Here is a 25493-nt window from a genome sequence, read left to right on the forward strand (position 1 = left end):
ACTGGGTGTGTCTGGCATGTCCCCAAATTTCCCAGTGTGTCTCAGCAGTCTTGTAAGAGCTTCCCTATCGTCAGGCCCAGATGTGGGGAAAGCTGTCAAGAAAAAGAGGGCAGGTCACCCTCCCCCCTGGGATGGCAAAGGCTGATGGAATCACCATGGACAAAAGGCTCTCACTCATACTCTAGGAATGCGCTTTTCTGCCAGTGATGGTCAGGGCATGGTTATCACTGGCCCCATCGTAAAGCCTTGCAGATTTAATGACACTTGTGAGGACACCCAGTCAAAATTACTGCTGAAGTGTCCCAAGCTGGAGAGTGACCAGACGGTAAAGCCCCGCTCCCCACCCCCGCCACGAGTAAAGCTAAACGGTTTCCAGAAGTTTGTACAGGCTGAGAAATGCCCATCAACCTCACACCCAGGCAACCCCCAGGCTGCCCAGGAGGCTGCCCAGGTGGGGAGTGGCTGGCAGGACAGGACTACCCCACTCTTGGCCCGGTGTCCATCAAAACCTTATGCAGGCTCGGCCGGGCGCGGTGGCTCACGCCTGTAATCCTAGCACTCTGGGAGGCCGAGGTGGGCGGATCGTTTGAGCTCAGGAGTTCGAGCCCAGCCTGAGCAAGAGCGAGACCCCCGTCTCTACTAAAAATAGAAAGAAATTATCTGGACAACTAAAAATATATATAGAAAAAATTAGCAGGGCATGGTGGCGCATGCCTGTAGTCCCAGCTACTCGGGAGGCTGAGGCGGGAGGATTGCTTGAGCCCAGGAGTTTGAGGTTACTATGAGCTAGGCTGATGCCATGGCACTCTAGCCCAGGCAACAAAGTGAGACTCTGTCTCAAAAAAAAAAAAAAAAAGTTTTGTAGATCTGTTGACCAATAATGTGCACATAGTTAACATCGCTGTTGTGGATGCTTAAAAATGGTTAAGACGGTAAATTTTATGTCCTGTCTTTTATATCACAATAAAAAGAATGTGATATAATTGAATTTTCTTCAACTATATTCTATTTGGTTAGATTTCCTTTGCCTCTTTTCCTTATCTATTAATCTTATTTCCTTCCTCAGTTAAGTATCTTCTCCCTTGTGCCTCTTGAATTGAGGTTTGAGAGAACTTTACCTGTTTCCTCATTTTCTTTCCTGCGTTCTGTCGGTTCCCATCGTAAATCTACCTGTCCTTGGTTAACTCAATGCTTTTCATTTGTTTTGTGGTGTCCTCACATCTGCTTTGTCTAATTATTCTAAGTTCATGTTGGAATGTTGCACTGCACGTTGCTCCTGCCTTGCAGTACCTTGAGGGGGTGTGTTTTATCTGAGAAGTTTTACTTTGAATTTTCTGTGTTTGGTCTCTTCTTCCAGTATCCCCATAAGGATGCTGCAGTTTTATTAATGTTTGTATCTGAGCACGTTAGATTTATCTAAACAACTGTTAGCGGGAGGATATTGTGGATAAGGAAGGGATGGGGCGGGGAGGCGGTTGGGTGGTGTTCCACATTGCTCAAGGGCTCCCCCTTCTGTTGCTATAGGGAAAGACAGGTTCTTTAATATCACACTTTGAGGTCTGGCTTCCTCTGATCCTCTTTTGTTTTAACAAGCCTGAGAACACCAGGCCCTTCCTTGCCCCCTTTATACCTCTCCTGGCTTCCAAGGTGCTCCGTCACGCCCAGAAAAGGGGGCCTTTCCAAGACCGCCAGCTCTGGTCCTCAGCACTTTCCAAGCGCCCTCCCTGTACCCCTGCACTGCCAGCACCAGCTCACCTGGGGCAAACCCTTGCTGTCATCTCAGATCTGCTGTCATTGGCACTGCCCCAACTTGCGGCCACGTTACTTCCTACTCTATGGCTTAACACCTCCCCCCGTACTCAGACTCGCTCTCAGACTCGCCCTGGCCATATGCATTCGTTTCCGAGCACTGCCATCACAAATTACCACAAACTTGGAGCTTAAAAAACAAATTTATCCTCTCACAGTTCTGGAGGCCAGAGTCTGGAATCAAGGTAGCACCAGGGCCACGCTCCCGGTGAGCCTCAGCGCCCTCTGAGTCTAGCTCTGGGCTCTGGATACTCCAAGTGAAATGGAAGACACCTGTTCTTGGGGATCGTATCACAGTGTAGAAGAGACCACCTGGGGCCTAGATAAAGCCCAAGGAACCATGGCAGGTGCCCTGCTGTGGTCTGTGTGAGGGGCCCAGGGAACCCACGGGTAGCGAACTCCTGCCTGGTGTGCTGGGGAGGACCCGTGCAGCAAAGGCAGCCATAACGTCATGGCGTGCTTAGTGTGAGGGCTCAAGGCTCAGCCCCTTGGCCTGTCCCCTCACCACAGCCCCTAACCTCCCACAACCCACAACCCCGAGCAGGGCCAGCTGACTGCTTGTTTGGCCAGGAAATGCCCAGCTCACCTGCCCACCTCCGGGTCCTTCCCCATCAGGGCTTGACCTCCAAGGCAGTCTTGGACCTCACCACTGCTGTTCAGGCTGCTTAAACTGTGCACCGTGAGACAGAGACCCCAGGCCTGACACATGCTATGGAAACCTCTCGCACATGGAGACTGGGTCTTGCCCTCTCACACCTGTCCCTGAACAGCTTGTGCTTCTTGCCATCTCATTAGTCCCTGGGCCCAGCCATGGACAGATGGCTCACAGGGCAACGTCTTGGGAGGTCTTGGGTGAGCTTGGGTCTTCTACTTTCTCCACCAGCAGTACCCCCTCCTCGTCTGTGGTTTCTAAACCCTTGAGAGCCGGAGGTCCAGGTGATTGCCCTTGGTAACAGGAGCAAGCAGGTTCTGAGGGGGCCTCATCAGATGGGTGGGCTAGAGGTTCCACGGGATTTAAATGTACAGATTCTCTGACAGTCATATTAGCAGCTCAGGGGCCTCCTGGGCTCAAATCTTGGTGTGTTTGAGAGTTAAAATTCTCCCCAGGCAATCTCTGTAAAAGCGACGGGTTATCTGTTCATTTAAGATGAAGCTGCAAAAGTACAGAAAATGCAAAACCAAAAAAAGCTGCAGATTAACCTTCTCCAGTCTATTTCTCTCTTCAGAAAGGCCTGAAAAGGTTAAAGAGCCAACAAAGTCACAGGGATAGAAATAAAACATTTGAAGCATAGCCTCGTATGGTAGAAAAGTTTCCAGCAAAGAAAGTATGAACAAAAGTTGGGCCACTGGTCCTATGGCTGCCCCTTGAGAAGAGGGCACCAAGTAGGTCCCCAGCCAGCAGAGTGACTGTGCACAAGTTGGTGACCCTTTTTGGGTCTTTTCTCCTTATTTGTAGGGGAAGTAATAGGGGAAGGGAAATAGTTCCAGCTCCTGAGATTTCATGGGTGACTGCTTTTATTACATAAACATTACTTTTATTTAAAACTTAAAAAAAAAAGTTTAGAGACAAGGTCTATGTGGCCAGGCTGGAGTGCAGCAGCTATTCACAGGTGCACCCACAGCGCACTGCAGCCTCGAACTCCTGGGCTCCAGCGATCCTCCTGCCTCAGCCTCCCGCTGAGTGGGGTTGAGTGCACCAGGCAATAAACACTACCTTCTCACATCCGTGAAAGACCTCCCCCTGCTGGACACTCATGAGATTTCTCAACAAATTTAGAAGAATAAAATAAGCACTACTAACAGGATATATTTTAAAGGATTTTTTTTTTTTAACAAAAAAGGCTTTAAAACGCAGTATGAAATCAGTCTTGTGCACTTTGTACATCTCTGTCCTCCCGTCTTCATTTACTGCTGCAGGAAGCTGATGCCACAGCTCATCAGAGTTCAACAAAGGCACCGGGAGGCCACTGCAAGTGTCTTCACTGCAGAAGCCCCCAAATGAACACAATTCTAAAGGGCAGCTCCCAGTGTCCCTTAACTTTGTTCTCCCCAGGAGAAATCCATTTTGCAACCCAATGTGACCAGCACACTTGGGCCGGATACATCTAGCACAGTCACTGTCCTGTCACGCTGCCACCGTGGCCCACGGGCTTCGTGTGCAGGGCAGCCTCTCTGGAGGGCGCCCGTGCTACGCCTGTTCACCAGCACCGCTCCCACTGGCTCCCGGGCCCTTGCCGGACGCCTGGGCTTCCGAGGAGCGGGACGCCTGCTTCGGCAGGCGGATGGGGACATAGATGTTGGAAGCACAGTGCTCCTTGAAGTACTCTCCTCCTTTTTCTTCATATTCTTTCCTGGTGATCCAGGCTTCGTCGTCATCTAGGTGGCGCAGGGCCCAGTCACGAGCACCGTACCAGGCGTCCAGCACGGGGTTCAAGGCAAGTTGAACCTGAAACACAAAAAACATTCACCAGAAGGACGACTCCTGCCAGGGCTCCAGGCGTGGATGTTCAGCAGGCTCGGCTCCAGCCCCTCCGCCGTATCCCCAGAAATACACGCATAGGAGGGCCCCAGTTTATTCCAAGACAGAGCAGGGCTATCTCTGCACCCTCCCAACAAGGCCGAGCTGAAACGTCCAGACTCTCCAGGAGAGCACACAAGGACGCAGAGCGCACCACATACGACCTCACAGAACAACAGCTGGCAGGTATTTTATGGACTCAAGACCTGCCACTCTGGGTCAGAGGGCCCAGGTGCCCCGCCTCCTGCTCCACGACGCTGCCAACCACAAGCTGGTGGGGAGGATAGGAGAAGTGGAGGCTGGCACTCGACTGGAAGAAAGGCCCTCCTGGCCCCGTGCCCCTCCTCTTCCCTGTGAGCAGAGGGAAGCAGAAGCTGCTGGGAGGCAGCTCTGGTCATGGTAGCAAAAGAGCCTCAGAGAAATGACAGCAGAGAGGGGTGGGCTGGGCATTCTCTGCGATGCTGCCAGTGCTTGCTTCCCATTGCTTATTAACAAGGGAGGCTGGGGGTCAGCAGCTCTGTGAGGGCCCCTCAGCCAGCCTGCCCTCACCATTCGGGTAACAGTCTGGCTCAAAGTTGGCCTCCTGTGTTCCAGAGTCAACTGCCTCCCTTCCCACCTCTCTTTCACCTCCTCCCCTCCGCCAACCACTTGAATTCCAGCTTGGAAAGGTGGTTTTAGAACTTGCGGAGGTAAAGGGGAGGCAGGCCACACAAAGTGGAATCACACGCACAGAGGACAACAAAGTGCCAACAGTGTAAGCTCAGGAGTCCGACTGGGCTTCGCACACAGGCAGGGACTTGTGAATAGGGACCTCTTCGCAAGATTAGGGTAACAAGAGGCCCCACGGCTCTGGCTTGGGGGGAGGCAGTGAGAGAATGAGAGCAAGGTGCTTGGTGTACTTCCCAGTATGGAGTGTTCAATAAATGGCAGCTATCACTATTACCAATAAAAAGGAAATAAGGTATACGGTTAATGGAATATTATACAGCCATAAAAATGCTTTGGAAATGTGCCTATCAATACAGGAAAACCGTCACAATTATTTGAAAGTGAAAAATCTACGGGCTACACAGTAAGCTACCAACAATCTCTTTTTTTTGTTGTTAAAATCATATATGAGAAGAAAGACCAGGAAGCATACATATAACATCTCTCACAGAGGCTGCAACTGTAATTTTTTTTCCTATTTTCATTTTGACTTATTAAAATTGTCTGATATTTTTGTAATGTTTTTAAATGTTTTGCTGTTTATGAAAAAACAACAGAAACTATTTTCTTACGGAAGTTGTAGACACTGTACACACCTTGGGGTTCTCTACCTTGTAAAGATCACACAGGCCCTTAGACAGTTCATATGCTTGGGCCACTGCTGAACACACAATCTAAAATTAGGGTGTCAGGGCTTGGTGGCAGTGCGACACACTCGCTGCACGAGCAACGTGAAAGGGAGCAGGGACGGTGGGGGAGAGGCCAGCTGCGCTGGGCCACCTGAGACAGGAATAGCTCAGAGCCAGGGCTGGAAGAGATCTGGCGGCAGTGTTCCTCCGACCAATGCTCACGAAGTAATGCACGGGAAAGGCGTTGGGGATTACCAAGAAATAAGTCTTGAAAATCCTCTAAGATTTTTTTCTCAGCTGCCTCATCACAAGTCGGCCCTGCCAGCGTGACTCAGCCCCTCGCTCACGCTTCCTAACATCACCCCTGGCTTCGGTGCTGCTGCTCCCTTGGTGCCCCTCCCACCTCCTCCGCCTCGCCCACAGCCCCTTAGACAGCATCATGGGGATCGCCCACCCTCTATGACCCTTAAATGTGGGTGTCCTTTAGGGCTTAATCCTTGACTTCACGTGCTTCCCCCAAGCAGTGCCCACGAGCACATTCACACGAGGGATGCGAATCCACCCTTCCACCTTCCCCTGAGCACTCACAGCTCGCTATGGCCACCTCCTCCCGGGTGTCCACTGGAAACCCAGCTCGATCCACCCTGGAAATGGAACGCATTAACCTCCCCTCCAGCCTGTTCTTCCTCCCGTGGTTCCTAGTTCAGTGAATGTCATAGTTATCAAACTAGCTGCTCCACCCAGAATTTGGGAGTTGTCCTAGGTCCCACCTCTCTCCCCAAATCCAACCTACTGTCAAGTTCTAATGACTTTACTCTCTTAATCTCCCTCACATCAACTCCCTCCTTTCCTCTCCCTCTGCCTCTGCCTTCGCATTTCCTGCACAGCTACTAGGTGACACCGTGCCAAGGGCTTGGAACACAAGTCACAACAGTTGCATGGAAACCAGTCGCTGACAGTCGGAATGAGCTAGTAAGGGTATTCTATGCAAAGGGAACCAGCTGCACGCAGAGGCCCTGAGGCAGGAAAAATGGCAGATCTGGGGAACTGACAGTAGTTACAAGAGGAGTGATGAGATAACACTGGACAATTCTCTTCAAGGTCAGATCACAAGGGACCTTGTAAACCGTGGTGAGTGGAGAGGAGTGAGGACTTCCTCCTAAAGGCTAGGGAGCTGCTTCCTACTGGTCTCCTTCTTCCAATATTGCTCCTGATTTTCCATCTTTTTCACACCAGTGTCAAAAACATCTTCCTAAAATGCAAATTGGATCACATGACTCCTCCACTTCCTGGTTCACTATGGCCTAAGACAGCAGCTGTGCAGGAAAGGGTTTAACGGAGCAGGCCTATTGCCTATCCTCAGGAAGGCGGGTGTACAGGCTGGTCCCCGGCAGGAATCTCGGAACTTAGACTTTGGGAGGGCTCCCACCATTACCCAGTAAGAGTGGCTCACTGTGTCTGTTCGTACAAACAATGTGGTTTATGCTGAACACCTGGTTTCCTTCCCCGAGTCTGGCATTTGGGTATGCTCCATGCAGGGGGTGCCTATGTGATCCGCCCCCACGTAAAAACCCTAGGCACTTAGTCTCTAACAAGCTTCCCTGGTTGGCAACATTTCGCAGGTTTTTACAACCTGTTGCTGGGGGAATTAAACATGTCCTGTGTGACTCCTCTGGGAGAGGACTCTGGAAGCTTGCTCCTGGTTTCCCTCAGACTTCACCCCGTGCACCTTGTCTCTTTGCTGATTTTGCTTTGTATCCTTTTACTGTATTAAGTCATAGCCATAAATACAATTACATGCTGAGTCCTGTGAATCCCCCACAACAGCCAGCATTGAGAGTCTATCACGTGCAGCCCTGTGCTGAGCATGTGACGCGCACCAGTACACTGAATCCCGGCAAAAGGTGCCATGACTACCCACTTCTTACCATGGAGAAGACTGAGGCTTAGCAAAACTCAGTAATGGTGGCAACGGAGTCAGGACCAGAGCCCAGAGACCACACCCTGAGTGTCTCCTACATCACGCAGCACAGCGGATCATGGCCACGCTTCTCAGCAGGACGCACAAGCTCTGCACGACATGGGCTCTGCTGACCGCCCCCACCTCATCCGCCTCCACTCCTCTTTAGCAGCTACATGCTCCAGCCACACTCAGCCACTTCACACTCCTTCAACACGCTTCTGGCCCCTGTGCCTTTGCCCGTGCTAGTCCTTCTGTCTGAAATGCTCTCTCCAACCTATCCACACCACGCTGTCTAGATGGCAGACACCCATTCAATCTTAGAAGATCCAGTTCCACAGAGCCTTCTCTGAACACCAGTGGAGACTGCTGGGCGCTCCTGCCTGTACGTCCATCACATTCTGGGGCTTCTCGGCCCGTTTACTTGGCTGCTGCCCCCTCAGATAGCCATGTCCTTGCAGCTAGGGGCCGTGCCCAGGTCATCTCAGCAGCCCCACAGTGCCTGATCCATCTTGGGAGCTCAGCCCATGTTTCTCGGTAATCAAGAATTTGGTAGAAAAACTGTGGGGCATTCATACCATACAATCAAAAAAACAGTCTTTTAGAAGAATAATGACAAGGAAAAATGTTCATGACAGGTTAAGAAAACTCAGTTTACAAAGTAATACACTTTCATGTGTAGAAAACTTATGAAAGACAAGCTTTGCCTGTAGGATGGCGAACAGGGTAGGGAGAATGGCTTATTCTTGATGTACACTCTCTGGTACTCTTTGAATTTTATTATGTGCATGTCTTCCTTTTCCAATTAAAAAAAAACACAAAGTAGTATATAAACCATGATTCCCATTCTGCTTGAAAAATTAAATACACACTGAAGACCAAAGAGAAGGCCACAAAAATGTTAATAGAGCTCTCTGGATGATGGAATTATAAAGCAATTTTTCTCATTTACACTTCATTACTTTTGCAAGCAGAAAACAAGTAATGAATGCTATTTTCAAACTAGCTGGCCACATGAACAATCAGTACCTGAAAAGAAGACTGAAAGGGCCTCATCTCCAACAGCTCCTTCTCCATCCTGGCTTTCATCCCAGGGTACATCGTGTTCCCGCCGGTGAGGAACACGTTCTGAACCAGCATCTCCTGGACGTCCTTTGGGTACCTAGGAGAGAAACAACTCCTTCTGGTATAGTCCTTCTCACTTGAATATTGGAAGGGAATGCAGATGTGGAAATGTAAGCTTGCAGCACAAAATAGAAAACATCTACATGAGAAGTTTAAAAAAAATAAACAAAAACAAAACTTTCCCTTTTCATTTGTGTCTCTACAGAATGCCAGTCCAATGTTTCCAAATAGCTAGTGAAAACCTTAACTTGAATGGTAAACTCATTTCCTTAACGTGATCAGAATTTTTATAATTTTGTAATGCACGTTTTTTAAAAATCAGCTTTATTGAGGATTACTTTACATACATTTTGATAAAGTCTGACAAGTTTATATACCCCAGTAACCATTACCACAATTAAGATATAAAACATTTCCATCATTCCCAGAATGTCCCGCCTCCCTTTTGAGGGTCCATCTCTCCACTTATGCTTTTTTCTTTTTTAATAACAGCTTTATCTTAGACACGTTTGATCATTTTCCCACCCACTGTTAAGACAAAGCTCAAAGCCACTCAAAGTAGCTGCAAAAGCTTTTTTCCTGTGCTAGGTGCAAATTCCCTCCTGTTACAAGCAATAGCAGCCGAACTACAATCATATTCCCTACTTGTCTGACTTGAATTACGCAATCTCACACTGCAGGGACTGGCTGTATACACAGCGGGAGGGAGGTGTATTCTCATAGAAATGTAAACCCTTAAATAAGTAAAATACCTGTAAGGAAAGACAAAAAAAACTTTTATAACCTCTGCAATATTTTTAGGGCGATTTAAAATCACCAGTCTCCAATAATGTCAAGGCTTACATGAAGGCCAAAGCATATGTTACCATGTTGCTCAACTTAAAAGAAACTCTTAAAGCTGCTCAAATCAAATGAGGCCTTACAGATTCAGAAAATTACAAACAGTCCCAACCAGGTGCCAGGCATGGTGACAGATAAAAGAATACTACTGGAGCACGGAAAGTCAACGAAAAGAAAAGAGCGAGACGGATTTCCAAAGTGCCCGACCATCAAATCTAGCATTTGATGTAAAATCATAGCAAAAGGTTCAAGAAAATAAAAGGAACAGAAGTTTCACTGTCTCACCTGTCCAGAACGTACTGAAGGGTCTCTGCAATCCCAGCCTGCTCTTCTCCTATGAGAGATGGCTGGAAGATAATTTCTGGAGCTCGAATTCTTTCTGTCCCAACAAACAGCTGATGATATGCTGCCAAGTTAAACACGGGCTTTAAAAACCCAAGGTTTAAAAGATATTTTTAGGCCATAATGATCAACATCCCAGTTGCCAGTTTCCTCAAACTGTACTTCTTATTTCTAAATGGTTGCTGTCCTTTGTTCATGCCAAACTAGCCTCCCCCCAACTCTCCTGCCTGAATAATTCAATCTTCTACCTTCTTTCAACCTCTGAATTACAAACACCTACATATTTACATCATGGAATGGCCCCTGCGTTGCAGGGAAAGAGACTTCGTGGAGAGCAGCAGTAAAAAGGCCCAGCATGGAGGACAGGTCTCCTGCCCTGGCCTGGCCTAGCACCCCTGCCCCTCTCTCCCACGTAGGTCTCAGACTCAGGACAGTTCACCTGGCTGCCACTGTAATGACAGAAACATAGACCCCAGAGAGGATTAAGCCTAAGGATACTGGCTTAAATGTAAACGAAACCATGAAAAGCCAGTCTTCAGATCTAATGTTCCTATTTATTTGCTCAAATGTTTCTGCTAAGCAGATTCACGTATCTTAGTACTGGAACCTCAATCAATAACTGGGAAAAAATCCCTGACTTCCAATGTCTTAAGAATTGGTACCTCTTTTTCTAGAAAGCATGACTGGGATTGAAAAAAAAAAAAAAAAAAAAAAGGATAGGATAGTCGTAAAGAAACAGACCAGACTAGCCCAGCCATTTACGTCAACAGCTCCAAAGCATAAGCAGTCTAGGCTGCGGGAGTCAAACCTGGACAGTGGCGACTGGCTTCTCCACTTCAGGTGCTTCCTCTGAAAACAAGGGATCAAAATCGTTCATGCTTTCCACGTCTTCCAAAGACGGCTCAAGCTGCTCCAGGTCAGGGGTCTGGAATAAAATAGAATAAACAAAACACAGTCTGTACCTTCAGCAAGCCTTGGCTCTATTAGTTCAGGGTCATGAAAAATAACCAGGATCTTGCTCAATGTTTTAAAAGCTTACATAAAAACTATGAAGAATTTTCTAAGCAAGTTTTTAAAAAGCACACATATAAACACAAAAATTAAAAGACTAAAAAGCCAGAAATGGGCTTTGCTTTTGTCTCCACCCTTCCTGTGTATATAAGCCTACCAACCCCCATCTTCTCTGAAACGTACTGACAGTGCCAGCTTGCGGCTGGGCCCCGTGGATGACTTGCTCCTTGCGTTCGTTACACCCCACACAACAACTCTGGGGGAGAAGGGTGTGGCAGCTGACAAGGTAGCTAGACTACCAGAAAAATTAAATACACCTCTTAATAATTAATAAATATACGTGCCAACACTAATGTTAACAATTAGTCCCTTAACAGCGGGTCCTGTTGGGCTGGGAATATGACTAGAACATCTCTTAAACTCTCCCATCAACCTTCTGGCTTCTCTCTTCTCTGACTGCTTTCTCAATCTCTTTCCCTGGCTCTCCTGCCACCCAGCTCCTAAGTAGTGGCATTCCCCAGGCCTTTCCCTTTTCTCATGTCCCATTTGATTCCATGTCCTCCCATAGGTGAGTCCTGGAAAGTTCCACCCGATGTCCCACAAAGACTTTAAAGATAAGGCGTCAAAACTTAGCTCATTATCTTTCCAAACGTGGTCAAAGGCATTACCACCCATTCACTCACTGCCTTTCAAAACAGCCTAAGTTACAAGACTGGCAGCTGGAATGGGACTTTGCTTGACTCTGACTCTCAGCTGCATGACTTCTACCTATTCGACTGACCTTGGGCAAATTTCCTCACTTGCCCAAGTCTCAGTTTCCTTGTCTGTAAAATGGGAATGATAATAGTACCCACTCACTGAGTTGTGAAAATTAACTAGGACGACACTTGCACGAGTGCTCAGCACGGGGTATGGCACGTGCCACGTGTTCTGTTACCATCAGCCACTGCCGCTACTGTCACCTTGGCTTGTAAATGGCACGGAGATCTTGGGATCCTACCTCTGAAGTAACTCCTCGTCCACCCTCCTTCCCCATGGTTACTGACATGCTGCAGGTCCGCAGCACCTCTTGTCTGGACACTACAACCCTTTTTTATTCTGTTTTCCCACTTTCAGCCTAACCTCTCCCTTCAACCCATCATCCTAACTGCCACCAGTTATTTTCCTAAAACAAAATCTCATCATATCATCTCCTTGCTCAACCGCCTTTGAGGGCTCTGTATGTCTGAAGGACAATACGCAGGCTCCTTAGCCTGACAGGGAAAGACCTTTATCGCTGTCTCTGCTTCATCACCCACCACCGCCCTTCTTGCCCACCCTCTACACACCTCCCTGCACGCGTGGCTCTTTCCACCTAAAATGGCCTTCCCTCCTCCTTTGCTACCGACTGGAATCAGGTAATCTTTCAGGGCCCAGATCAAACATCCCAACCCTTTCTCAAAAATCCATCTGTATTCTCACACCAGCCACCACCGCACCGGACATGCTCCACCCCAAGCAGCTAAGTGTGCTGCTGCAGCCCTAGGTTTTTGTTTTTTCTGTATGTGTTTTCTTTAGGCACCTGGGAGGACAGGAACCGGGTTTTTTTGTTTGTTTGTTTGTCGCCCAGGCTGGAGTGCAGTGGCACAATCATTGCTCAGTGCAACCTCAAGTGATCCTCCTGCCTCAGCCTCCTGAGTAGCTGGAACTACAGGCATGTACCCCAATGCTGGGCTAATTTATTTTTTAATTTTTTTTAGAAGCGGGGTCTCGCTATATTGCTCAGGTTGAGGAGCTGATCTTAGTCGCCTCTACATCCCTGGCCCCTGGCACTGAGGGCCCCTGAGATATACCCTCAAATTCCCCCCAGAATAGAGAAGATTATAAATCTTTGGGTTTCAAAAGGCTTCTTCAGCTGCAGCAAAAATATCATCATTTGCTTTCATCTAGCTACATTAAAAAACGTGTCATCTTAAAAAATCAGATTACTTCTTAGCTTCACTAAAAATGGTAAAAAGAATATTTACTTATCCTAAGTCATATGATTCACAGAGAGGAACAAAGCTAATAATTCCGATGTAGAAAAAAGGCATCCAACAGAGAACAGATTTCTCCACGACGGCTGGCTTCTCTCCCCCTAGGGTTTGCCAGGGTGTCCACATGTATTGTGTGGTGTTCAGGAACACTAATATGACTGTTCCTTTGGAACTGAACGGAATGACGGTTTGCCAAAGCACATCAGAGAAGATGCAGCATGGTTCCCTAAAACAGCCGTGAGCAGCAGCAGAACAAGAAGAGGCCAACTCTGATCTTGGCTAGTAAAGCAAGAGAACTTCCTATATTTGGCCCATTGTGTTTTCCAACAAATGATGCTCTAAAACTGTGTTCTCCCCTCCTACCCTTATGCTGTGCTTGTAGCTATGAAAAGCCAGCATCTTCTAGTTCAAATACCTCATCAGAAAGCTAGCAAAGCCTACTCCTTTACAACATCCTCACAGGGATAACTGCAGAATAGCAAGGGCAGAACGGATTGGTCTTTTAAGGAAAAAGAGATTTCAGGAAACACTGTAAATTTAAAAGTTCCAGCTGTATTACTCCAATTCAGCCATTACTGCTCAAGTGGAATTTCAATATGAAATTTGGTCCACATATATCTATTCACTTCATTCTAAATGAAAGATACAGTTGGAAAATACTACAAGTATTTTTTGAAAGGTAGAACTGGCTAGCCAGGGTCATGGTCAGATTTATCCCATGAATGTCATTGTAACTGACTCTAATTACCAAAAATTACCCTGACTGTTAGTCAGTAAATGCTGACTAACCATTAAAGCTTTGGTGACCAATCAATTCATCAAATTTGTTGACTACAGAGAAATCTTTTCAAGTCCAACATTTCAAAACCTCCCAAGGAGATTTAAATATATGCCCCAGGAGCACAGAACAAAGCAGGTGCTTAGTAAGTATCTGCTGAACGAACGGAGGAGTGGTTGAATCACAGCACGTACAAATGCAGAAAAATGAACAAAGGAAAGGATAAACTAGTTACCCAACTGCTCAAGAATCGTATCTTCACAGCTGCTTGGTTTTTTCCTTTTTAAATCTGAAATCCCTCACCTGCACATGGCTTAGTGGCACCTTTCTGGTATAAAGCAGCATATGTCCTGTTGATATGCTAAACATGATAAAAACTACATATGGATGAATATAAAACAAAGATGACATGGTCTGGATTTCAGTAAGCTTTCACCAAAGCTTTAATGGTCAGTCAGCATTTATTGAGGGTAACTTTTGGCAATTAGAGTCAGTTACAGTCACATTCATGGGATAAATCTGACCATGACACTGGCTAGCCAGTTCTACCTTTACAAAAAATACTTGGTCAAATCTGAAACAAAGACCTGAAAACTGGGAGAAGCAAACGAGAAAAAGCACACTGACTCAGGTGAAGCTGATCTGGGATGCTGCGGGGGGGGGGGGGGGGGGGGGGGGATTAAGATGGTGAAGGACCCTTCTACCCAAGATCTCAGTGGTCTGGGAAGGCGTATCGAGAAAGCCTCCCTCAGGATCTGCTCTATAAGGCACGTGTGCTCATGGCCAGTTACTGTCCTCACATAATCTACAGCCTGTCAGCGAGAGGCAGAGAAGGCAAGGCTGAGAGCAGGAAGTACGAGTGAGCCTCCAGCTGGGAGCTGTCACTGCACAAGTAAGCTTCACGCTGAGCCAGAGACAGCTCTGACATCACTGATAAGCACCACCCAGCACCCTGCATCAAATGGCACTGACTTGGGTTTTTTCCACAGTATTGTTTCTCTCTAAAAGCATAGGTAATCAAGAGTTTAAAGAAAGCAGATTTAACAACAAAAAGCCAAGAAGCTAGTCTGATTAATCCCGCCTAAAACATGTCTCAAGGCAATGAGTAAATTCTTTTGTTTTGGAACTGTAGGAATGACAAATTCAGGAACCACGCATATACTTATCACCATTTAGTTTCAGTTCTAAAGACAGGAGACCCACTCTGTGACTTCTGCGCTCAGGAGTGACCTGCAGGCTGCCCCTTCATCGTGCAGGCCCCAAGGTGCCAGGGTTTGGACTACCCAGGGCCCAGCTCAGCTCTGCCACCTGCCCTTTTTGCCACATCAGCACTTACTAACAGTGTCCAGGCAGGGAAACAAATGAGAAAAAGAGAAAATCAAAGAGCTTATTCAAAGAGTTAGTCTTTAGTCACTAATAAAAAGCTGACCTTAAGGCAACCTACAGATGTTTTATTGAGCATAGCTACCAGTCGTAAAAACTCACATAAACTCTGTATGAAGTGTGATCCCTGTCCTCAGGGAACATCAAGATGGAAGGGAGGGAAGTGAACAATCAACCATGATACAGTTAATAAAACACCAGAAGAACGTTAAAGGGAGTATATGACTATCAAATGACCATCAGGGGAACAGGTTCGGGTTCAAGACAGCACCAAAGGATTGGTGTGTGAGTGTTCTCCCTATTTACATGCACCCTTCCCCTGCCGGGGGCCAGAGGCCTACCGGTGAAATCCCTCCAGACAGAACGTCAGTTGGTACAAGGTCAGTGCCGTCACTGCCCCACCCACGTGCCAGTGGACAGCACGCGTCATGCTGTTCTCTTTTCCTCCTGGACTCTAGTCACAACCCTCTGATGTCAGCCCTCTCAGGACACTCTTCCCCCTCAGGAAGGGCTGCTCCCTCCCAGGGCCCTCACAGTTACCTCTGGCTTGCTGTCTACCACATCCACCTCCAGGTTGACCTCTGCTTGAAGGATTTTCTGCTTAGCTTGCTCCACTGCCAGACTGAGCTTCTGTATGTAGGACTGAAGCTCTTCTGGGGAGTCCATGTTCAGTTCTATGAGAGCTTTGTGAAACTGATCCATCTGGCCATCCTCTAGAAGTTCCTGAAACCAGAGCAGTCACAATTCATCCTCAAAGACAAACAGCGCCATCACAGACAGGAAGGAAGAAGTGGCTTCAAGCCAAGAGAAGAACTGCAGCAGGAGAGGGCTCCCCGGGCCCGCCCGCTGCAGAGCCACATCTCCCGCTCCTGCCACGGTTTGGCACAGCTGCTCTCCTCTACAGCTGTCTCTAGGCATCAGCATTCCAGCAACGCCTGATTAGGCGAAACTAATCAATGGTGACAGAGGGCAGAAATGTTGTTACCACTTGCAGGGGAAGGTGGGAAAGTTATTGACCAAAAGGAGACATGAGGGAGGCTTCTGGAATGCTGGTCAGCTTTGTTTCTTCATCTGATAACAGATACATGAGTGTGTTTTACTTTGTGAAAATTCATTGAGGTTCAGACTTAAGATTTGTGCAATTTGCATTATATGTGCTACATTTAAATTAACAAATTAAAAACTGAAATAGGCCGGGCGTGGTGGCTCATGCCTGTAATCCTAACACTCTGGGAGGCCAAGGTGGGAGGATCGCTCGAGGTCAGAAGTTCGAGACCAGCCTGAGCAAGAGCGAGACCCAATCTCTACTAAAAAATAGAAAGAAATTATCTGGACAACTAAATTTATATAGAAAAAATTAGCCAGGCATGGTGGCGCATGCCTGTGGTCCCAGCGACTCAAGAGGCTGAGGCAGGAGGATCGCTTGAGCCCAGGAGTTTGAGGTTGCTGTGAGCTAGGCTGATGCCACAGCACTCTAGCCAGGGCAAAAGAGCGAGACTCTGTCTCAAAAAAAAAAAAAAAAAAAAAAAAACTGAAATAAAGGAGCTTATAAGGCCAAAATAAACAAATCAATAAAGCTGGAGCCCACAGCTCTGAGAAAAAGCTGCTTCTATACTGTACTCTACACTGATAATCCCCCGGACTCATTCTTGACCCCAAAGGGGACTCAGATGGTCAACACATTTTATGGCCAAGGAAAGATATATAGGCAGAAAATTTCCTGGGACCACCTAGCTGAGCTCAGCTGGGAGCACATCCTTTGTATCCGCTGTTACCTGCACGTAGAGCAGTCTCTCCAGCCGCTCCTGATCCAGCTGCAGCTTCTCCTCCCGTCGCCGGGCGTTGAGCTCCTGCAGCCGCCGCAGTTGCTGCTGCCGCCTTTCCTGTTTCTCCTCGGAGGTCAGGGTGCTACCAAGGAGCTTGCTAGAAAATGGAAGCTGCATCTTGTGGACGTTGTTCTCATAATAATCAGGGCACCGCCATTTCTGCAATTCTTCAAAGAGATAATTTTGGAAGTTATGAAATGGACTATTAACAAAAAAATTAAAACATCAATACCTAGGCTCCACATAGAGGTTTACGATGGAGAAAACACACTCCACCCAATCTCCAAATCCACTCACTCAACTAAATGCAGCTATAAAACCTGGATATCATGCCAGCAGAGCTCTTCTAAAAGAACTGCTAAATAAAGTTCTTCAGATAGAAACGGCACCAGAAGGAGGCTTGGAACATCAGGAATGTAGGAAGAGCAATAGAAATGATGAAAATCTGGTTAAACATAATAGACTAATCTCCCCATGAATTCTCTAAACTATGTTTGACAATTTAAAGTAAAAATCATAACACTGTCTGATGGGTTTCCAGAGTACGTAGCTGTAACATATAAGACAATTCCAACATAAACAGGGAAGGATAAAGGAGTCTATATAGTGCTAACATTTTTACATTCCACTTGAAGTGGTAAATATTAATTCTGAGTAGACTGTGAAAAGTTATGTTTACTGTAATCTCTAGGGCAGCCACTAAAAAAAAAACCTACACAAAGATACAGAAAAAAAAAACAAGATAAATTAAAATGGAATACTAAAAAAAAAAAAAGAAAAGAAAAAAAAGTTCAAATAACCTAAAAGAAGGCAGGAAAGAGAAACAGAGGAGCAATATATGGAGGGAACAACAAAAAAGAAACAAAATGGTGGACCTAAATTCAAATATATTAATAATAAATTGTAAATGGTCTTAACATACCAATTAAAAGATATTGACAAAATAGATTTTTTTAAAAATGACCCAACTACGAAGAAATTCACTCTGAATATAATGGTATAAGTAGATGAAAAGTAAAAGGATGGAAAAATGCACCATGTGCACACTGATCAAAAGGAAGCTGGAGTGGCTATATTAATATTCAAGTAGACTTCAAAGCAAAGCAAATTGCCAACGAGAAGGACAGATGTTACATAATGATAAAAGGTCAATTTGCCAAGAAGACTTAAGAATCCTAAATATGCACTTAACAAAAGAGATTCAGATACATGAAAGCAAAAGCTGACAGAAATGAAAGGAGAAATCCACAATTATACCTACAGACTTCAACATTCTTTTCTCAATAATCAGTAGAGCCAGTAGATGGGAAAATAACCAGGGATACAGAAGACCTGAAACCACCACCCCAGAACCTAAATGACACCACAGAACACTGCACCCGACAGGAGCAGAGTATCTGTTCTTCTCAAGTGTACATGAAACTTTTGCCAAAGGTGACTATACTGTGGGTCATAAAATACATTTAAATGATATCAGACAAGGGGAGTTCTTTGATCACAACAGAATTAAACTAGAAATCAATCACAGAAAGATAAGAAAATTTTCAAACACTTAGACATAAAACACCACATTTTTCTTTTTTCTTTTTTTGGTCATTTTGTTAGTTTTCTGCAATAATCAATTGCTCAAAGAAGAAATCTAGAGGGAAATTTGAAAATATTTGAACTCAATAAAAATGAAAATATATAAAAACCTGTGGGATACAGATGAAGCAATGCTGAGAGGGGAATTAACAACATTAAATGATCGTATTAAAAAGAATGGTCTCATAATAATCAAAGCTTCTACTTTGAGAAACTAGGGGAAAAAAGAGCAAAATGAACCTAAACCAAAGAGAAGGAAGAAAATAATAAAGAGAAGAAATCAACAAGGTTACCTGAAGAGTCTTATGTCTATTAAAGAAATTTAATTCATGGTTAAAAGACTCCGGAAAAAAAAAATCCCTAGGTTCAAATGGTTCCACTGGAGAATGCTACTAAATATTTAAAGGAAAAAAAATCAATTATCTATACAATCTTTTCCAGAAAGTTCTACGAGCACCTTTCAACTCATTTAACAAGGCCAATATTGCCCTGACACCAAAACCTCACAAAGACAGTACAAGGAAACTATCTGCCAATATCCCTCATGAATATATATAGTCACAAAAAAACTCCATAAGACATTACCAAATCAAATCCAGCAATATATAAAAGAGTGATATACATAAACGAGTGGGTTTATCCCCTCTAAAAATCAAGGCTGGTGTCCATATTCAAAAGCAATCATTATAATCCTTCATAAGAACAGTCTAAAGCAGAAACACCACAAGATCATCTTAACTGATGCAGCGAAAGCATTTCACGAAACTCAAAATCCATTCACAAGCAGCCTGGGACTGCTATCCTTAGAAAGACCTGCTTGAAAGCTCGGTCCCTGGCTAGCGTCTGGGAACCTGGCTGGTTAACAGTTCCCCATACCTATATAAAACTTTCCCCAGTAAGTGTGGCTCATTTTGCCTAGACTGTTTGTGCAAACCAGATGGTTTATGCTGAACACCTGTTTTTTTTCTAGAAGGCTGGAATTTTGGTATGTGTTAGTAGAAGGTATCTATATATCTAGCCTCTAATAAAAACTGTGGGCCTTGGTCTTTAATAAGCTTCCCTAATAAAAAACACTTCATACATGTCATCACAACTCACTGCTGAAGGAATTAAGGGTGTCTTTTGTGACTCCACTGGAAGACTTTTGGAAGCTCGTGCCTGGTTGCCTCTGAACTTCACCCCATACACTTTCCCCTTTGGCATCTTTGCTTTGTATCCTTACACTGTAATAAACTATAGTCATGAGTTTAACAACTTCTGAGTCCTTTGAGTCCTTCTAGCAAATCACACCTGGGAGTGGTCTTGGGGACCCCCCCAAAAAATAATAATCTTTTCAACCAATGTCATGGAATAACTGGACATCCATATGCAAAATAAAAAAAAAAAGGAACAGAGACCTAACCCCTCACAACTTATAAAAAGTGAACTCAAAATGGATCATAGAACTCAATTTAAACATAGAAATATAAAACCTATAGAAGAAAACATCAGAGAAAAGCTTCATACTTGGGGGGTCTTTAGACACAGCATCAAAACCATAATCCACGAAAGAAAAATGATAAATAGGACTTCATCAAAAATAAGAAACTATTTTTAATGCAAGACATTTAAGAAAATCAAGATAGTATACAGACCAGGAGAAAATATCTGCAAGTCATATAGCCAACAAAGGACTTATATTCAGAATATATAAAGAACTATCAATTAATTTGAAGTAAAATACAACCAAAAGTTCAAGACAAGCTTAAAAAGAGAAAAGTATGCTTCTGGAGTACGGATTCCACTCTAATGGTGTGATGAAACAATTTCAATTGTCTTCAAACTTAAACTATTTTTAATCTGGCACGTTCTGCTCACTCTTAAGAATGTTTCACTTCTGGCAAAAGTTGAAAGTTGTATAATCCCAAGACCTATATTGGAAGCAAGCAGTAAAAGCTACCACTTGTGAAGGGAACCTACCTATGTAAGTTATTGATTTATTCAACAGTTTAAGGAAATGAATAGCGAAAGGGGTAAGAAGTACTAAAAAATATTATAATTTAGAGTACAAAAGTAAGCAAGCAAACAGTCATCCTAGTAACAACTTAAGGATCACCCCAAAGGTAGACAATATCCAAAAGCTGCAGGCAAATGTCCCCTTCCTTACCTTCCACATAGTCCTCAGCAATGTAGCTGTGCTCGTGCAGAATCTCCTCCATGCGGCTGAGAGTGATAGCTGCCAGGTGCCCAGGGTACTTCAGTTGGAGGAGACGCTGGAGGTAGCCAGCTGCTTGGCTTCCTCCAAGATTGATGCGCTTGCAGTTTTTAGCATCTAATCTGCAACCAAGCAGTAAAAAACAGCACTGCAATTTTTGGCAACACAGAGGAGAGAATATGGAGCATCTTGGAAGAAACAGACCATCAGAGGAAACACAAAACTTTACAGTTGGAAAGGACTTTAAAGTTCCCTTGGTCCAACCTCTTATCCAGGCAGGAATTCCCAGTCCACACCCAGACACCTGACCATCTAACCTCTGGCCAGTCTCAGAAAGCAACAAGGTTCAGGCCAGACACCGTGGCTCATGCCTGTAATCCTAGCACTCTGGGAGGCTGAGGCGGGTGGATCGCTCGAGGTCAGGAGTTCAAGACCAGCCTGAGCAAGAACGAGACCCTGTCTCTACTAAAAACAGAAAGAAATTAGCGGCCCAACTAAAAATATATAGAAAAAATTAGCCAGGCATGGTGGCGCATGTCTGTAGGCCCAGCGACTTGGGAGGCTGAGGCAGAAGGACTGTTCAAGCCCAGGAGTCTGAGGTTGCTGTGAGCTAGGCTGACGCCACAGCACTCTAGCCTGGGCAACAGAGTGAGACTGTCTCAAGAAAAAAAAAAGAAAAGAAAAAGAAACAAGCTTCAACAGAAAGAATATGCTCTCCAAAGTCAGGCCTTTATGTGTCTCATGTATTTCTCAAACTGTGGTCCTGGGATCAAATATCTCAGAAACAGCTGGGGAAAATGTTAAATGTGCCAATTCCCAGGACTCATTTGTGCTGGGCTGGGGAATCTGTATTTTAACAAGCTCCTCAGGGGACTCTGGTGTAGGCCAGAGTTTGAGAACCCCTCCCCTAGACACTCCACTTCTGATGCAAACACATTCAGTAACCACACATACTACCTTACTGCAATCTCCTAAAAGTCAGACACCTTTCACATTAACCAAAGGGGAAGAGAACCAGAGTAACTTTATTTTCCTAATGTGACAAAGTAACAGCACTAGGAACTTGCTGTATATGAAATGTTACTGCTATATCACACCTCACCAGTAGATGCCAGCATAGAACAGGATATTCTGTTATCCAATCTGATAATTTCTTAGCCTTCAGGTAAAATAATTTTCTCTCAATACAACAAAAACATGTTATTTTAAAAGTATGCATATTCTGTTTATGTGAAATAGAGAACTCCATACTTCAGAAGTGTTCGGTGATGTTTAAGAATTATTTTTTTTTCTTCACAGATTTTCATGGAAACTTCAAGAAAAATTCCTATTATAGTTCCCAATAAATTCAATGACATTTATTTTGACTTAAGTATTCAGACTGCTTTATAGTTAACAAAGTGCCATCATCTATATTATCTCATTTCATCCTCGGGATAACCCTGAGGAATCAGTTTTTCCCAATTTTACATGTTAAGAAACTAAGTGAAGAGGTTTAGCAGAAGATATAAATTCAGGCATTCAGCTTCAAAGCCAGTGCTCTTTGCCTACGGTCCACACTTCCTTATGCACTGCGAGAAACTCAGGAGAGCAAAATGCTGCCCTAGTCTCTTAGCAGACAGTGAAAGCCCAAATATAAAGTGGGAACAGATTTTAAATATGACATAAACTACCCTTGCCTTCTAGTCAACTCAGAAATACTTAATAAGTGCCTATTATTTGCCAGGTATTGTACCTGAAAAGAAAGATCTAAACAATAGTGACTGAACAGCTTTAAATTTAAAAAACAAAAAAAATCTTAGTCAAAAAGGGTACTCTTTTGTATTCTGTACTCCAGAATACAAAGATGGTCTAACTTAAATGTATTCAAGTAATTTATTTAAAACATGTTTATTGAGTACCTACTACCTGCAGATACTGTGTTAGCTATCTCCCCAAAAATCAAAACTATAAAATTGTAGAATTACGGATTTGGACCTAAGATACCATCCACCCTAACTCCCTCCAGGAGGTCACAAAGGAGAGGTAAAGTGACCTACTCATAGTCCCGCAGTGAGGTAGGTCAAAGCCAAACCCAGAGGCTCAGTTACTAGCACCTGCTCTTTCCACTCCACCTTTAAAGTAGGCACTAAATAAATGTTTCCTGAATGCTTCTCAAAATAGCACTCAAACACCCCAAGTGCAACTCACCTTCCTTCTAAGATGGGTAAAATATGCGTGCACTGGTATCCAGATGAAACAATGAGCCCACTGGACATCGAGTTCTTTGGCTTATTGTGGTAGAAGCTGAAGAGGCTGTCTATTCCATAGGCAACCTTGGGAATCCCATAGCACTCAAAAAGAAGCTCTGACATCATTTGTCGTGAATACAGTGGGTTGCACACAGCTTCTGTCAAAACTATGGGATGATCAACGCAACCCTACTTCGAAAGAAAAAGGCAAATAGATGAGTGGTAACAGAATACTCTTTTTTTTTTTTTTTTTTTTTTTGAGACAGAGTCTCACTTTGTTGCCCAGGCTAGAGTGAGTGCCGTGGCATCAGCTCACAGCAACCTCAAACTCCTGAGCTCAAGGGATCCTCCTGTCTCAGCCTCCCGAGTAGTTGGGACTACAGGCATGCACCACCATGCCCGGCTAATTTTTTCTATATATATTTTTAGCTGTACATATAATTTCTTTCTATTTTTAGTAGAGATGGGGTCTCGCTCTTGCTCAGGCTGGTCTCGAACTCCTGAGCTCAAAGGATCCGCCCACCTCGGCCTCCCAGAGTGCTAGGATTACAGGCGTGAGCCACCGCGCCCGGCCCAGAATACTCTTTTAAAGCATAAAAGAACCCAAAACCATTATTGCAGGGCTGAATTTGCTTTTGGTCTCTTAATCGAAAACCTGATCAGTAGCAACTGTAAAATTCTCATCTCTACGGGAAAATACGCAAGTAGAGTCAATTTATTAAGTGCCATCCAAAATGTCAGCAAATCATGTTGGCTCTGTCTTCAAAATATCTTCAGAACCCAACTGCTTCTAACCACATTCCCTGTTACCTCCCTCATCTAAATCACTGTTATCCCTCACCTGGATTATTGCAACGGCCTCCTAATTGGTCCCCCTGTTTCCACCCTATGACCCATGACAGTCCATTCTCCATAAAGCAGTTAATAGTGACTGTACTGAAACTTAGTCATGTTCTTCCTCTGCTCAACACTCTGCAATGGCTCCCTATTTCACTCAGAGTAAAAGCCAGAGGTGTGTGATTTGTCCCCTCACTACCTCTCTGACATCCTCTTCCAGGTAATACTTCTTCCACCGCACCTCGTTTTTTTTGGCTAAGATCAAATGCAGGTAGTACCTCTTCCAGGTACTATTCTCCCCCTCACTCTTGCTGCCCTGCAATTAGCATTAGGGCACACTCCGGCCTTAAGGCCTTTTTTACCGTCTACTCCCTCTGACTAGGATACCTTTCCCTCAGATACTCACATGGCTTGCTCCGTTAATCACCTCCTTCAAGTCCTTGTTCAAACATCACCTTCCATTGAAAAACTGTAACTCCCTCTTATCCTATCATGGCGTAGACTCTACTACATAATTCCATTGTTTATTGTCTGTCTTTTCATACTAGAGTATCTTTCCATACTAGATCCATAAGCACAACAAGTTTTATGTTATGGTATAGATGTATTCTAAGTACCTGAAAGAGTGCATGACACAGAGTGGGTGCTCAACACATATTTGTAACAAATGAGTATATTACCAAAGAGCACATATGCCCCAATGTGTACTCCAATAGAAAAGGTGCGGTGTTCTAGTTGCCGCTATACGCGAAGCGCCTAGCCCAGGCACTTAGTATTTGCTCGACTGACTGACTAAATGACAATCGGAGCTACTGAAATAACTATTATCTCTCCGAGAGCGGAGTGAGGGGAGACAAGACTTCATCCCACCCTCAAGCCCAGCCCACCCGGCTCTTCACCTGTGAGGAGACACCCAGGTGCTGGAAGCTGTAGTCAAGCAGCAGCTCCTGCAGCTCCAGGTTGACAGGCACGTTGCGGTCGAAGGGTGAGCGCAGCATCCAGCGCAGGGGCTCCAGACTGCCCAGAGCATTGCCCACCTGCGGGCCCGCCCCGCCCCGCGCCCCGCCACGGCCGCGGGCGCACACCGCGCGGAACTGCAGGCGCGGCTCGGGGCCCGGGTCCAGACCGGGACATGCCCAGCCGGCGCGGATCTGGAACGACCCGTTGTCCAGCACCAGCGGCACCGGCAGTGGCCCGTGTGCCACCGGGCCGGCTTCCAGCACCGGATCCGGCGCAGCGCGGATGTCACGGAACGGGAACACGTTTGCCGCCATCTTGGAGCGCGCATCCGGCCCCGCCCCTCATCGCAGCCCAGCGCCACGAGGCCCCGCCCCCGGCGTCACGCCGCGCGCTCCGGCCCTAAAGTGCCTCGGAGCCCCGCCCCTCGCGAAGCCCGCCCAATCTTTCCACCTGACTCGCCCGTAATGGCCCAGCCCGCTTTCGGGACCGCCCATTCTGGCTGCGAAATTCTGCCTTTGCTTAGCCTCGTCCCTTTTTACCGCTCATAAGTGACCACGCCTCTTCGCTCTAGCCGGGACAGCGGGCCAGGAAATCCCGCCCCCCTGCGTAACGCCGTCAGGCACCGCCCCTTCCTGGCCTCTAGACAGCGCAGAGCTTGGCGGGCCCCGCCTCTCCACTTGGCCACGCCCCATTTGCCTGGTGTCGTGCCCTAGACCACCTGGGCCCCGCCTCCGCCGTGCGAC

The 25493-nt window shown here is 45.7% G+C and overlaps 1 protein-coding gene across 1 annotated transcript; it reads right to left on the reverse strand.

The window, feature by feature from the left end:
* Positions 1-3291: 3291 nt before the first annotated feature.
* Positions 3292-25083, reverse strand: ACTR5 (actin related protein 5). Its single transcript, XM_069495825.1, has 9 exons — positions 24690-25083; positions 22913-23142; positions 20675-20844; positions 16894-17111; positions 15659-15841; positions 10740-10856; positions 9875-10014; positions 8654-8786; positions 3292-4255 (listed from the first exon to the last, which is right to left on the reverse strand). The coding sequence occupies exons 1-9, from the start codon at positions 25062-25064 to the stop codon at positions 3998-4000; spliced, it is 1824 nt and encodes a 607-aa protein (XP_069351926.1). The 5' UTR covers positions 25065-25083; the 3' UTR covers positions 3292-3997.
* Between the last annotated feature and the right edge of the window lie 410 nt (positions 25084-25493).

This window comes from Eulemur rufifrons, chromosome 20 (assembly GCF_041146395.1).
Source record: "Eulemur rufifrons isolate Redbay chromosome 20, OSU_ERuf_1, whole genome shotgun sequence".
In the NCBI taxonomy this organism is placed as follows: domain Eukaryota; kingdom Metazoa; phylum Chordata; class Mammalia; order Primates; family Lemuridae; genus Eulemur; species Eulemur rufifrons.